Source organism: Neltuma alba, unplaced genomic scaffold (assembly GCF_004799145.2).
Source record: "Neltuma alba isolate B1F8T4 unplaced genomic scaffold, ASM479914v2 tig00012116_pilon, whole genome shotgun sequence".
NCBI lineage: Eukaryota > Viridiplantae > Streptophyta > Magnoliopsida > Fabales > Fabaceae > Neltuma > Neltuma alba.
This window is the reverse complement of record NW_021636668.1, coordinates 1,325,761-1,341,443: the sequence shown is the minus strand read 5'-3', so window position 1 is coordinate 1,341,443 and position 15,683 is coordinate 1,325,761. Positions and strand designations below refer to the sequence as shown.

The window sequence follows — 15,683 nt, the reverse complement described above, 5'->3', positions numbered from 1 at the left end:
GGAGTCCAAGGCCATTTCGTTGACTTGAGCCCGCTTGAATTCAAACCTCAACATGTTCTTGGTTTGCCTCGAGTATAGGTCTTTATTACAACCTTTGGTCATAATCATAAGACCTTATTTATAGACTATAAATAAGATCTTATAATTAAGACCAAAAGTAGTATTATTTTTCTTTGGTTGCCTAGTGAATCAACTACTACTAGACTTGACTAATCCTATAGTACTATAAACTTGTTGAAGGAGCTTTAATGCTAGTCACAAAAGCCTTTTCATACACATCGCTATAGGAATTGAATCCTGATTAAATATTTAAGAAACCCAGCTAAATGTCAACGCAATTATTCTAATATTATAACTAATTTTTATTTTTTCAGGGTAACATAATTGAGTCCAGATTATAGACACTATGGTGAGTGTCGTAGGTTCCGTAGTTTAAGAAAATAAACGAGTTACAAGGTTTATAACTCATTCATAATATAATTTGTTAAAAATATGTATATTATACTCTATAAGATGGCTTAGAAAATGTTTCCAGTTCAATGAAATTAGCCCATTAAAGTCGTGAGTATAGAAATGGGTTAGGTTGGGATAGGTAAAAGTTGGCCCATGTAAAAGTGAGCTACGTTTAAAAAAAAAAAAGACTACCTTGCTCATTTTATTAGGAAAAAGGCGAAAGAAATGACATTTGTTTGGTATTTACCACTTTGTCATCTCAGGTACAAGGAGATATGGAACATTTATAGATTCAGCCTTTTTAGCTTTCGTCTTTAATCGCGATGACTATTTTTTTTAGTGGTTTTGTTAGAATCTTTTACTTCTCATATAATGTTATACAACGAACACACCTAATTTTTTTGTTCTAAAGGCAGGCATATTCTAGCAAATCAGAATGATGGCTTTTGGTATTGCATAAATTGAAAAAAAAAAAAAAACAGAAAGAGCTAGGCCGTCAGGTCACTTAAAAAAAAAAAGAGTTCTTTTTAATATGATGCCTTTTTTTCGGTGGTCCCAACTCTAATATGCGTGCTTTGGCCCAAAAAAAAAAACTCTAATATGCGTGTGTTATAGAAATAGGGATGATTATGAACACCAGCCCTCAGATTAATTAGTAGGAGTTATTTCAGTTTAACCAAAAGTCACGGGTCTAATCTTTTGAAAATGCAGCAATGTAGGTGATAGGGTTACCGCACATATGAATCCTACCATGGTTTGATCCGGATTAATCTAGTTTGTAATTCTTGGATATGGTAGCTAGGATACTGGGTGCATATGCAAAAAAAAAAAAAAAAACAGAGAGATGATTACATCAAAAAATATGGTAGAGAGAGGATGAGGATATGGATTTTATGGAATGGATAAAGGAATCTTCATTTGCAGTAGTAAGAGAGAATCATAAAGAAGTCAAAAGAAAATAATTACTAGTAAGTTCTAATAATAAGTAAGTAGTTATTATTTATAATATTTTATTGTTATCGGGATATTTTTAGTAATTATGTTTATTATCTGATAGTACGTCTTGTTCTAATTATAAGACTTTGTTTATAGTCTATAAACGAAATCATATATTAAGACCAGAGGTAATACTCTTTTGGTCTTTAATATAAGAGCTATTTAACTAATTTGATTAGATTAAGAAAGTTAGGTAAATTATTTAATTATAAAAAACATCACATATTTTTTCTTAAAACACCATACTCATCTTTCTTACTATCTTCTCTTCCTCTTCTACTTGATTATAGTTGATGGAGTATCCATTGAGATAATTTAGGAAAAACTAATAAATATGAGAATAGATTTTATATTTAAAAACAAAATCAATTCAACAATTATTATATCCTATATTAGAGACAAGAGGAATACTTCATAACAATTTTCCTTTGAAAATGAAGGGAGGTGAGAGGGAAGTGATGCGCATCCGTTGGACACACAGAAAAAGGAATGGTTTTGGGAATTGGGAATGAAATCTTGAAAGAGATCATACAGTTGCAACTCCATTGCTTTGCTTCAACATCCATCACGTGCCTCCATAGCACTCCTAACTCCTAATGACTCTCATTAATATTTCTTCTTTTAATTTTTTTTAATTAAATGGCAAACACCAACTGCTTAGGAATTTACATATCGCTAAATTTTATAATCATTGGCCCTCTTACTAATATTTCATGCTTTTAATTTTGAGGTCTCCTTATAAGCCTATGACGTCACTGGCCTTCTCACTGATATTTTATGTTTCTTTAAAATAAAAAAAATAAAGGGCAATCACTGGTAGTTTGGAGTTATAAGTAAATTTAAATCTGTGGCATTCTATTTTTAGAAAATTTTGAGGTCAAGCTCTTGACTTTTTACTTGTAATAAAGTATCCATACCACTAAACAATAGGACTATTTTCATCAACGGTAGTGGGAGCCAATGAGAATAAGAATCCCCTCCACCCTTGAATTTCCCAATATTATTTCCTTTAATTACCAAAATGCCCTTTTGCATTTATTGACATTTAACACCCGATCTCTTTTCTTTAAAAAGAAAAAAAAATCAGAAATATGTGTCGTTTTGGTCTGGCATTGAGTGGCAATTGTAAGAGAGCATGATTGATTAGTTTTGCATTGAGAAGTAGTAGTACTGACAAAACTATGTACTCCTCCGGTCCTAATTATAAGACCCAATTGACTTATTTGAGGAAATTAAGGAAGTAAGTTAAGTTGGTTATTTATAATAAATAAGTATTGTCATTCCTAAAATATCCTTGCTAATTAAGTATATTGGCTAAAACTATCATTATTAGAAGGATTATCTTGGAAAAAAATACATAAATATAAGAGACAAAATGGACTGGGTCTTATAATTAAGACCAAATAAAAAGTCAAATTGGGTCTTATAATAAGGATCGGAGGAGTACTAACCAAGTGCCGTCGTCACAATTTTATTTTAAGGCTCGATCATGTAAAACCTTTTATTGTAGGATATATACCATTTTGCAGTGTTTTGTCCCTACTAGCATAATTACTAGTGTGTTTATTAGTCAAGGAAGAATGGTACACAAACTTTAAATTGCTTTTTTTTTTTTGGTTTTTCTCTCATACACATGTCTCTCTTTGGAACACAAAAAATGGCCATCATTGTTGAAAAAGGTCCTCCTTTACTGCCATTTTCTACAGTTCAAATATTCTAGTTTTAACAGTGAAAGTTATTGCACCAATTTTTTCGTCATAATTTTTTTTTTAATCGCCGCTAACAATTATATTTAGGGAAAAAGACAGTAAAATACCCTTAAAATTACTAAATGACAAATTAGAGTAGGTAAATTTCAAAATCTCAATTCAGACCCTAAGTACCATTTTGGAATTTTCAAATCTTGTAAAATGACAACATTGTCCTTACTGTCGGTGACTACTTCCATGTAGTTATTGACTACTCTGTTTTAACTATTGACAACTTTTGTTTTTAAAGTTCCAATGAATATTTTTATATAACTATTGACTACACAAGAGCAGTAAATCGCATTATTGAAGTAGTCAATAGCTTAGCAAGAGTAGTCATCAAAATTTAAAAATAAATGTAGTCAATAGCTAAAAAAGAGTAGTCAATACATAAGCAAGAGTAGTCATCAGAATTTTAAAATAAATTTAGTCAATAGCTAAAAAAAAATAGTCAATACATAAGAAAGAGTAGTCACTAGAGCACCCCTGACTAGTCAACAGAGTTTCGGTAACGTGTTATCAAAGTTCAAAAATAAATATAGTCAATAGCTAAAAAAAAGTAGTCAATATATAAGAAATAGTAGTCATTGGAACTTTGACAACCGGTCACCGAAACTCCGATGACCGGTCGCTGGAATTCCGGTGGTTGGTCGCCGGCAGGGTCACCGGCGGCTGGAATTGCTAATGTGGCAGTATTTTAAAAAAAGTATAAAAAAAGGTAAAGGGCATTTGTGTAATTTTACAACATTTGAAAATTTCAAAATGGTACCTGGGATCTGAATTGGGATTTTAAAATTTACCTACCCTAATTTGTCGTTTAATAATTTTGAGAGTATTTTATTGTCTTTTTCCCTTATATTTACTACTGACTTTTTATTCTGGTTTGGTTCAATACTGACTTGTTCATTGTGTCTACAAATATCTACATATATATTTATATCTTTACTATTAATTAACAGTAGCAAAATCGCATCAATCATCTCCGTCATGAAAAAAACATTTATCATAATCTTTTCTGTTTATATTTATAAAGTAATATTATGTTTTTTTTGGGGCCTGGAACCTAATATTAAAGAGGTATTTGAGTGGAACTAAATTATAATTTTAAAATTAATTTTATCATAAAAATAGTTTTACAAAGCATGGGAAAAACTAAACAGCCCGAGTTGACAAATTAGTTAATTGTACAAGACAAAAGAAGCTATGGCCGAATTGAATGAGAATGAGATTCTTTTTTTAGCGACATCAAGGAGGTGTTTGGTTTCTTTCAAAAGTGCTTTTTTTTAGTCAAAATAAAACTTTTCTAACATACTTATTTCGTATACCGTAAAATTATTTTTACAATTATGGTTTAGTTTCTACCAAACACCTCTTAAAAGTTAGAATCTTGGTGTGTTGGGGGGAATGATGTTGAGAGATTGAACTCAGGTAAGCATGATAATGCTATTGGTAGTCATCCTGAATATAAGGTCGAGTTAATAAATTTAGAAAGATGAAGAAAATTAAATAAATTATTTTAAAGTGTTTATACGTATCATTTTTCTTGAAATTAATTTACTTGACTTATTAACTAATATATAATCTAATGATACGCATAAATACTTATTCCAAAAAAATCATATAAAATATGTTATAATTAAATAATTTATTTAATATTTTTTAATTTTTCTAAATTAGTTAAGTGGTCATTTTGCAAAGAATCGGAGATACCATTAAACAAGCTGGCTGACTCAATTGTTACTGTATCTTTCAAAATGACATGACATGCCTCCTGTCTCTTTTCACACAGATCGGGGGACGATAGGGACATATATGTGATTAGCAGTTTGTAGTTAATTGATTAAATAAAGAGTCCTACAAGTTAATTGAATAGTTTGACAATAAATTCTTGTAAATTCTGCACAATAAGACATAATATGTCATGAAATTTATCTGCACAAAAATTAAAAAAAAACTTGTTAAATATAATTCAAAAAAAAAATCCTCGCCAAAAAAATATATTGCGATTATCATATTAGGCTCCCAAACTTCACAAAATAATAACAAGCTAATTAACTAGAGAAGTTACATGAACAGGCTTAACATTTTAGAAACATTAATGGCTAGTTTTTAATGTTTTATTTATTTCAAAGCTGAGAAAACTGTGTGTATTTCATTATTGCTTCAACCGACGTATACGTAGTTACGTGCACTTATAGCAAAAATAACCACTACTAACCACATAGACCGCTGAAGCCTAAATATCCTACCTATAATATGGCGAGAAAATGATATATATTATTTATAGTTTTGGTTTCAAAATTTTGAAATTTAATTGATACTACCTTTTGTCTTTAATATAACAATTTGTTTGATTTTATTTTGATCATAAATATAAGACCTTAATCTATTTTATTTTTCATATTTAATAATAATAGTTTTAGTTAATATATCTAATTAGTAAGGATATTTTAAAATTTTTTTATTTATTATAAATAACTAATTTAAATTAATTAATTAGCTTATGAGAGACATTTTTCCCAAACATGGGAAGAGGGGGAGGGTGGGCCCCGAGCCGGCTCAGCTAATCAGGGCATCTGAAAACTCAAAATCACGCAAATACGTGCCCTTCTATTTCCTTTGCACGTCCTTTCTGGGTCCCACTACAATCTCCCTCCTCCAATTATCACTCGACAACGCAATGTCCTTACCCGGTCCCACCCACTCCCCACTCGACAACGCATTGTACTGAAAGGAACTGCGCGTCCCAACCCCCTACAAAAATGAGAGAGAGAGGGAGAGAGAGAAACCCTAGTTTAGGTTTTGCCTCTCCCTTCTGTCTTTGTTGTTCAAACCCGCACAGGCAGTGCAGTCATTTCTTCCCCATTACTGGTATTAAATTCTCCTCCGCTTTATATTTCTAATGACATGAACCCTCACGAAAGTAACAACCATGTTGTAGACTCTATATATACCACACACACTCGCCATTTCTTTGCCCTGCCTATTCTTTTTTGGCATTCTTTACCCTACTCTCTTCTTTCTTCTCAGGCTGACACTCTCTAGGGTTTCCTTATATATGTAGATAAATTGTTGTCGGTATGCACATAAATGATATCTTGTTTTCTTGGGCTGGTCTCTCTAATCTGCTTGAACTTGAATTGGTTTTTGTGTGTTTGTTAAAAGAGGTAAAAGAAACAAGGAACGTAGGAGAAGGAGATGGGGAGAGGTAGGGTTCAGTTGAAGCGGATCGAGAACAGTTCGACCAGGCACGTGACGTTCTCAAAGCGCAAGGGCGGGCTGCTTAAGAAAGCCAATGAAATCTCAGTGCTCTGCGATGCTCAGGTCGCTTTGATTCTCTTCAGTTGCAGGGGCAAACTCACTGAGTTTAACTCTCCGTCCTCCAGGTCCTTCCTTCTCTCTCTCCCTCCCTCTCTCTGTCTTGTTCCTCGATCAGTGCTTGTATATATATAATTCTGTTGTGAGATCCAATCACACATATACATAAATAAACACCATGTTTAAATTTCTGTTCCATTTCCTCTCTATCTGTTTATACCCTTATACGGTGCTGATATCATCCTGCACTATGCTAAATTGAAGTAGTCTTTAATTTTCTATCAGAGGCAGTTCCTAGCATTTTCAGTTCTGTATACTAATTTAGTTCCTCAGTTTAAACAATCCTCTCGCCACTCAAACTAAGTTTTCTCTCATATCTCTGACTCATTTTGATTTCTGTTCCCCCTTGCGTCTGATTCTGCAGACAAGACCAATATTGACGACATATCTCTCATGCATGCTCGTAGGAGGTTGTCTGTGTAACGTGTTAGTGATTAATTCATATGTGTTGTGGGCGCGACACGAAAACGAAGAAGAGTACCCTAACTGTTTGTGGCAAATTATAATGCATTTTTCACTAAAACGCAGTTCACCTCTATAAATATACGTACTTGCTGTATTGAAATTTGAAACTACGTAATCCGTAAAGTCTTCTGTTAAAAGTATAAAATTTATCCGATTTATCCAGTCTTTATAGCTCAATATGACGCCCACATACACACACATTCATAGTTGTCGACCCTATTGTTTGGGGATGTAGGTAATTTTGATAGAAAACAAAAGGGTAAGTTATTGATTAGGAAAAAATAAAAATAGAAGCTGGTAGACTTGGTCTTCTGACTATTTAACCCTTTTGTCTGATCCCTAAAATCTTACATTTATCTAGGCTTTTGAGTATGTAGTTTTATTATTATTTTTTTTTAACCACCTGCTACTTATAGTATGCTTCACGCTAATTTGGATCTGTTATAGGCTGGCGAATTGTAGCTTCACATGATATAGAATTTCTTTTAACCAAAAAAAAAAAACAGATATATAAATTATTATTTTATTAAAAAAGACACTTCAAATCCCGACAGACTTGCAACGCTAAAAAAACGAACAAAGAATATTTAGGAGGATTATGGTAGAGGCCACTCTACTCTTAGAGTCTGTTTTGAGTAACTAGATGTAACGCCTATTGTGCCCTTTTATTACCTGTTGCCCAAAAAAAAAAAACCAACAAGAACAAATCGTATAATATAATAATTTTAAAATGTGCCTAATAGAACTAAAATATTCGTTAGGTCCCAAACATATTTGGTCCTTGCATATTTATATATGTCGTATATCTGTGCACTTTAAAATTATAATTAGAAGTGCATGCAGCCTGTGGTTGGATGAAGTAATAAATCTTTGCAAGGCTATGCTCTGTGAAGTGATACCAGATAGGGTAGAATGACTACAGTAATATGAATATATTTCTTGATTTCAAAAGACGATAAATGAATTTATAATAAAATAAAATGGAGAGAGTTATGTGAAATAAGCTAAGTATTATCTCCGGTCCTAACTATAAGAGTTAGTTGGCTAGTTTAAATAAATTAAAGAAATAAGTTAAGTTAGTTATTTGTAATAAATAAGTGTTGTCTTTTCTAAAATATCCTTACTAATCAGGTTTATTAGCTAGAATTACTATTATTAGAAGGACTATTTTGAAAAAAAATAGATAAATAAGAGAGACAAAATAAATTGGAATCTTATATTTAGAACCAAAATAAAAATTAAACTAGATTTTATATGAAGGATCGAAGGTAGTATGTCTTAATTGGTAGATAAGAAGAATAACATGTTCAGTCAGTAATTCTTATATGGTAACTAAAAGAACTCCATTCGCTTGCAAGGAGGAGCTTGATATAAATCATGCTACTTACTGTTTATGATCATTATCAATATATATTATATTTTGCTGGCAATATGTATATATATTATATTTATGTGTTGATCTTGATTTTCTGTTAAATTGTTTAAATTTTAATTTAAATTCAATATTATTTATGGGACAGCATGGATAGCATTCTGGAGCGATACGAGAGATGTTCGCACTCAGAACAACTCGCTGGAAGTAACAACGATTCCCAGGTGCTCATTCATATATAGAAAACATATTATTTCTTTGAGAATCTGACTGTTGCAACACGAGACTAGCTTCGCTTTGTGTGTTTTTTAACTTCTTGTAAACCATAAAATCATGGTACAGACCTAGCTTTTGGGGGGAGGGGGGAGGAAAATATCGAATAAAATCGGAATATAATCGAATTTATATATAACTCGGTCTAACTATAGATTCAAAGTTTACGATTAACATGATCTGAATGCTCTCACTAACCGGATTACACATTCTGAGCAATGTTGTTCGTTAGTTTCCTCTGGTTGTATATTTATGGCAAAGAATTCTATTTTTGCATGGCTGCCTTTAAAATAGGCGCTTTTGTCTACTTGATAACTGTCGTCTGAAAAATTTTGTAGGGAAATTTGTCTTTGGAGTTATTCAAGCTCACTACTAGGGCTGAAGTTTTACAGAAGAACATAAGGTAAAATTCTTTCTTCGGCCTTGAACATAAGGTAGAATTCACAACTGGTTTTCTCTAGTCTCTCAATATTAATAATGTAGTTGAAGCGCACACTTCACACACACAAAGAGAGGGAGGGAGGTGAAAAGTGGAGAATGGAACAAAGACAAAACTCCTCATAACTTCATTGGCTTTTCTTGGCATAGTTAATCGCTTACATAATTAATCTTCTTGATATGGTTTATATGATACCAATCATCCTCTTTTTCTGACAGACACTTCAAAGCAAACGACTGTGAAAACATAAAACGTAGTAGTTATTTTGCTTCATGTGGTGCTTTTTATTTGGATGTAGTTTAATAAAGGAGGTACAAAATCAAAAGTTTGTCCATGATTAACGATCGACATCTACATATTATGTTGAAAATAGGAATTACGAAGGAGAGGATCTGGATCCCTTGAGTTTGAAGGAGCTTCAGAGTCTGGAACACCAGCTTGAAAATGCACTGAAGCGCATCAGAACCAAAAAGGTGAAAAAGTTGAACATTATCCCGCCACCTGCCTCAAAATGATTCACATTGCTTAAATTGGGGGGGGGGGGGGACAATATGAAAGAGGGAATCAAAAGCATCGTCAAAATTGAATATATATCTAATATAACATGTTTATAATGTTTCTGTTAATTAATATTGAACTCTCTTAGATATATCAAACTTCATTTGTGCAGAACCAAATCATGATAGAATCCATCTCAGAGAAGCATAGAAAGGTATTAATATGACTATTCTTTTTTTTTATATATATATATATATCTCAATATGGCTGTGCTTAAACCTTATTATACTTTTAAGTGACACAAAATATAATAGACGGTGCATACAAGCAGATTCAAGCATGTATTATACATAGTGTAAGAAAAGATCAGAGTCATATTATTCATAATTCATAAGTTATATTAATAGTAATATTTATTAGAACTTTATTATATATGCGTGTCTGTATTAGTATATAATGGTATTGATGGATGATTGATTTATTCGCATTCAGAACACAGTAGGCAATATATATAGCAGGCTATATATTAGCTTATGCTATCAGTCCATAGCTCAACACTATTGGCTATTGCTACCATACGTCAGTTGTGCGTGTAGCCTTGTGACACCTATATAAATATATATATAAATACACACATCACAACATTACTTTAACAGGTAGCTTCTTTTATGTTGTATATTAATTAATATGCATTCAAATTGTCGATTCGGAATTTTATTAATATACAATATTAACTATGTTTGGAAGCAAGCACACCTTCTATATCTACGTAGAGGCTAGCTATATGGCTTTGCGAGTTTCCAACTTTGTTTTTTTGAGGGCGAAAAAAATCTTTTAATACTCGAGCTAAGCCTATTGCATTCGACGCAAAGTTTTAAAAATAAGTTACATTAATTATATTGTAAACATAATGCATTTTTTTATAAATTTATATTTTACATTAATTCGTCGATGGTGATGATTTGTTGAACTTTCATTTTTTCTGTAACATAATAAATTTTCTTTTCTGCTGCGATCTCTATAAACTGTTATGGCAAAGCAACAGGAAAAGGCATTGAAGGATGAGAACAACATGCTAGCAAAGAAGGTATATTAACTTAGCCCTATTTCATCCAGAACTGAAACAATTCGTGCGTATCTCTCATTTAATTATTCACAGAAGAATGAGTAGAAATTGGGTTTGATTGTATTCATTTGTGTAGTTGAAGGAGAAGGAGAAGTCACTGACAAATGGCGTGGGTCCCCGAAGTAGGCAGCAAACCCTACGCCAATGTCCATTCAACTTCAACGTTTCTCCACCGCAGCTACCACCGCCACCACCGCCACCTACTCTAACTCTCGGGTACACACACACACACACACTCACATCTTTCTCCATCTGTCTCTCAAACACACACACACACACACACTTGTACACAGAAAATAAACTTATATTTCTGCGAAGTTTTGTTTCACTTGTTTCCACTGGATCCATAGGGTTATAGGAGCTATATATATATATATATATATATATATAAAGACGGATTGAGTAGATGTTGCAAGATGTTTTCTGACAGCATTTCCTACTTAATTTATGTGATATTTATGGATAAATTACGAATAATTTAGCACACACACGCACAGATGCACAGTGAGCAACTAACACGGTTACTAACTGATGCCAATCATTAATTATTCTAGCTGGTAGAGAATGTGCTTTATTATGTGTAATTTGATGAAGATATTTGGTAGATAGACAGTGACAAGTACTTTAACTGCGCAGTGGAGCTTGCGGAGAAGGAGGAGCGATGTTGCAAGGGGATGATGACGCTGAAGCTGAAGCTGAAGCTGGACCCAATAACAGCGTCGTCATGCCACCTTGGATGATGTTTCATCACATGCCTAGCTCTTACATTTGAGATCTGAGAGAGTCCTGTGTATATGTAATCTGTGATATATGAAGCTGATTAATATCAAAGGGGAACATCTGAAATATATGGTGGGAGTAGCTATGTTTTCATATTTTGTGTTGTGTACTGTAAATATAGAGGCTGTGCCTTTAAGTAGTTGGGAAATGCAGCCTGTGGATCTCTTGTTAGGCCTAGCAAGGCTAGGGCTTCCCTTGGTATGTGCTCTTCTACGTTATTTATTATCTTTGCTCATCCCAAATCTTCATTCCCCTTCCCTTCCTGTCACTCATCATTTCCCATTATTTTCTTTCTCACGGTCGTTTTTTCTTTTATTTTGCAACAATATAATAATACTTAATTACTAACAATTGTGTATAGGCTATAAAATAGATATATGATGAGAATTCAGTATACACCCTGAGAATACAGGCGACTTGGATTTTGGGACTCGTGATTTTCAAATCAAATTAAAAAATTGATAAAATTTATTATAAAATTAAAAATGTTATTGACAGTTGAAACTTGAAATTCAAGCTGGAGGCATATCCATATATTTACGATAAAATTAAACTTTACATCTGTTTTATGTGTGCCGAAGGAATCAGAACAGTACAGGTTTCTAAAAATTAAAAAAGTCTTTATAATTAAGATAAATAAATAGGAGGTCAATATATTTTTACTTAAAAAGCACAAAATAGATGAGTATACTTTTGCCTTCCCATTACGAATACAATATTCTTTTTTTAACATAAATGTTTTCTTTTAAGTGTCCTTTATTGGCCCCTCATTGTAATTTTCTCCTCTTTATTTTAAAATGTGCCGTGTCCCGACCGTGACTGAAGCTTAGGGCTAAAGATAATGAGCTGAATTTGAATATATCCAAAAATCACTGTAAGGTTCATAATTTTATGCGGTTATATGCCATTTTTTGAAGTTATTTTTGTAAAGTTGGAAATAACGAGCACCCGTTTTTATCAAAACAAATTTTATTATAATTATGGTGAAGTTTTATTTATTTATTTATTGCCACCAATTTATTTATCTATCTTATTGACATTTATTTCCAAAAAAAATAGAATTAAAAATAAATAGAATTTAAGTTTAAATTATTAATATATTTTTTTAGTCCTTAATGTAAAATCTAATTAATTAATTTGAATACATTAAAAATATTTTTTAAATTAGTTAATATTATATGTTTTTTCTAAAACACTCTAGGCCTCTCCTTTAATTTTTTCCTTTTTTTTTCTCTTGATTATTGTTAAAAAAATTAATAAAATTAATGTGAGAAAAAAATGAATCAACATCAATTTAAGGGGTGTATGAATAGAGACAAAATCATAATTTTAAAAATACTTTTACAGTATATAAAATAAATATATAAAAGAATTTACTCAATTTATAAAAAAATATTTTTAAAAAGTGATTTTGCGTCACCAAAAACCGTCTTGGTTCTTACGTTTAATAACCTAAACAGTCACACTGGGAGTAGGGATTGGGAAATCAATATGCAGTTGATTGAAATTGAGATTCTCAATCCTTCTAAAAGCCTAACGGGTCGACAAAAGCCGAAGCTTGAGCTTCTTACTTTGTCGGGGTTGGTGAAGAAAGCGTCAAAACATGGACTTCCTAACTTATTTCTGAAAATTTTTCTTTTTCGCTGATGCCCGAATCCCTTTTTCCTCAAACTGGCCAGACTTTTGGACTTTCGCGCTGCTCTCATCCCTCAGTTCATCTCAAAACTCCAAGCCTCCCGGGTATTTTTACTTTTTGTTCCATTCGCTTGTTTTTATCTCAATTTAATCCGTTTTCTTCATCCTCGCTTCATGGGGTTTTCTAATTTATAGGCACTTTCATCGTAGATGTTTGCTAATCGAACAGAACTATTGCATTCTTTTCACACTCTGAGCTTCTTCATTGATGGATTTCGCTAATTTTTGCGTGTCCTGTCTGAATCTGATGTTATCTGTAGGGGAACTGCAGATACAGCAGGATCATGGCGAATACTTCCAGTGCTAGCACTCAGAAGAAGCTTGTTAAAATTGATATTAGTTCTGACTCTGTATGCCCATGGTGCTTCGTTGGCAAAAAAAATTTAGATAAAGCCATTGCTTCTTCTCAGGAGAAATATGACTTCGAGGTTCTACACTCTGAATTTGTCTGTGTGTTTGTGTGTGTGTGTGTCTTATGGTCAAGTTTCCATCAATATGCCTTGCTAATCAAATGTTTTTAACTCAAATTTACAGATAAGATGGCATCCTTATCAACTCGACCCCGATGCTCCAAAAGAAGGTGTGGACAAGAGAGAGTATTACAGAAGAAAGTTCGGATCTCGATCAGAACAGATGGAAGCTCGGATGTCAGAGGTTCTGTAGCTTTCGTTTTTTTGTGCATAGTCCCTTTTTCAGTCACACATGTTATTTTCTTGCTATTTGTTTTTTATCATTCACGTGAACTAGTCATTTTACAAATGTGGTATTTGCAGGTTTTTGAGAAAGTAGGCCTGGGATATAACATGTCTGGACTAACGTAAGCTGAGGAGTGGTTTAATTTAATATTTTTTCAATGGACCACAATCATTTTTCTTGTTGAGATTCAAATTCAACTAATACTGTCATAATCATTCACAGGGGAAACACTATGGACAGCCATAGGCTTATATATTTTGCTGGACAGCAGGGCTCAGACAGGCAACATCGCCTTGTAGAAGAATTGTTTCTGGGTTACTTCACGCAGGGAAAATACATTGGTGACCAGTAAGTGCATCTGGTGTATGTTCCCCTCGTTTTTGTTTCGTATATATGCTGTCATACTTCATCAGGTGTTACATTATTTTGATTTTTGATGGATGATTAAACCTGTGTATGATTCATCTGAACATGTCTTTGTTTTGGTCACTGCTGTAGACGAGCATGAATACTACTAAATGGCTTCTCTAAAAGCTTGTGTGATTTGTATAATGTCCAAGGATAAGGAAAGAAATGGATGCTCAGTATGAAACTAGCATGTAAACTAGGCCCACAACCTCAATACAGCTTGATTTAGGGTGGCTATATTTTTCTCTGAATGTGGTTTCTTGTTGAAGTTACGTTTGGATTTGATGAGAACAGAGGAGAATATATGGAAAAGGAAATTTTATTTGGTCATTTCCACTTTCCTTTCCCTTTCTTCATCATTTTCCTTAATCCAAACATACCTTAAGTGATATGCGTAATCATTCATTCATTTTGTTGCTTGGTCGTAGTGATTTTCTTCTGGAATGTGCCAAGAAGGTTAACTTAGAAGGGGCAGCTGAGTTTCTTCAAGACTGGAACACTGGGCTTAAGGAGGTACTTTCCATATGCGCGCGCACACGCACGCATATGTTGATTCCTTCATGATGCATTTGGTTTCAAATTCTTACATTCACTACATAGCAAGCCCCATGTATTGCACAAAGCAAATCACATTATTCACGAATTATGAATAGTGCTACTCACAATAAATTATACATGTTTGTGTGTGTATATCGATGATGCATGAGATTTGAATTTCTTGTGCAATAGTTTTAAACTCTTTTTTTTGCCTTTAGTTGTTGGGCAAGCAAGTATTCAAATTTATAGTCGTCAGTTAAACGTAATGATATAACTGTGTCGTTTGTGACTGACCAGGTCAAGGAGGAGCTTAATACACACTCTGGAAATGTCAGGGGAGTTCCATTCTATGTGGTGAGTGTATAAAATTCCACTCTTTTTCTGGTTTCAGATTCAGAATATTGATTTCTTCTTCTTCTTCTTGGGATAGATTAATGGAAGTTGCAAGCTTAGCGGTGCTCAGCCCCCTGAGCTCTTCTTGAAAGCTTTTGAATACCAACAGTAGCGTGTGCGACATCTGCAGGTTTATACAGTGATGCTGCGGAATAAAGACGAAAAAACTCTAATATTATACTGTCTGCAGACTCCTTAGGAAGATTACGTTTACTCCTTCTTACCGCTCCATATTTCTTGTCTTGGTCTATCCAATTCAGCCTTACATCCTTCAAATTCCACCATTTCCTATGTATGATCTATTTTCTTTTGCATTTGTAGCCGTACTGTATTGGATAAACTTTTTTGGCCAAAAAATTGACTTTGGCTATATATGAATGAAAAATCTAAAATTATAGGATCTTGCGAAAATATATAATTTTTCTT

General features: G+C 33.0%; 2 protein-coding genes across 2 annotated transcripts; both read left to right on the top strand.

Annotated features, from left to right (window-relative positions):
- Window positions 1-6,395: 6,395 nt before the first annotated feature.
- On the top strand, window positions 6,396-11,520 carry LOC114722930 (truncated transcription factor CAULIFLOWER A-like). Its single transcript, XM_028909050.1, has 8 exons — window positions 6,396-6,583; window positions 8,561-8,636; window positions 9,024-9,088; window positions 9,498-9,597; window positions 9,795-9,836; window positions 10,668-10,709; window positions 10,825-10,964; window positions 11,385-11,520. Exons 1-8 carry the CDS (start codon window positions 6,396-6,398, stop codon window positions 11,518-11,520), a joined length of 789 nt encoding a protein of 262 aa, XP_028764883.1.
- Window positions 11,521-13,170: 1,650 nt separating this feature from the next.
- Window positions 13,171-15,657, top strand: LOC114722938 (uncharacterized protein YwbO). Its single transcript, XM_028909058.1, has 8 exons — window positions 13,171-13,268; window positions 13,484-13,651; window positions 13,758-13,877; window positions 13,997-14,040; window positions 14,142-14,267; window positions 14,756-14,840; window positions 15,162-15,218; window positions 15,295-15,657. The coding sequence occupies exons 2-8, from the start codon at window positions 13,508-13,510 to the stop codon at window positions 15,367-15,369; spliced, it is 651 nt and encodes a 216-aa protein (XP_028764891.1). The 5' UTR covers window positions 13,171-13,268; window positions 13,484-13,507; the 3' UTR covers window positions 15,370-15,657.
- The last annotated feature ends 26 nt before the right edge of the window (window positions 15,658-15,683 follow it).

Bases quoted from the DNA above. Each gene is read 5' to 3' on its own strand.
- LOC114722930 (XM_028909050.1), top strand. From the start codon at position 6,396: ATGGGGAGAGGTAGGGTTCAGTTGAAGCGGATCGAGAACAGTTCGACC. The intron at 9,089-9,497 runs GTAAAATTCTTT...TGTTGAAAATAG, and splicing joins GTTTTACAGAAGAACATAAG to GAATTACGAAGGAGAGGATC. The intron at 10,710-10,824 runs GTATATTAACTT...TCATTTGTGTAG, and splicing joins ACAACATGCTAGCAAAGAAG to TTGAAGGAGAAGGAGAAGTC.
- LOC114722938 (XM_028909058.1), top strand. From the start codon at position 13,508: ATGGCGAATACTTCCAGTGCTAGCACTCAGAAGAAGCTTGTTAAAATT. The intron at 14,268-14,755 runs GTAAGTGCATCT...GCTTGGTCGTAG, and splicing joins GGAAAATACATTGGTGACCA to TGATTTTCTTCTGGAATGTG. The intron at 14,841-15,161 runs GTACTTTCCATA...GTGACTGACCAG, and splicing joins GGAACACTGGGCTTAAGGAG to GTCAAGGAGGAGCTTAATAC.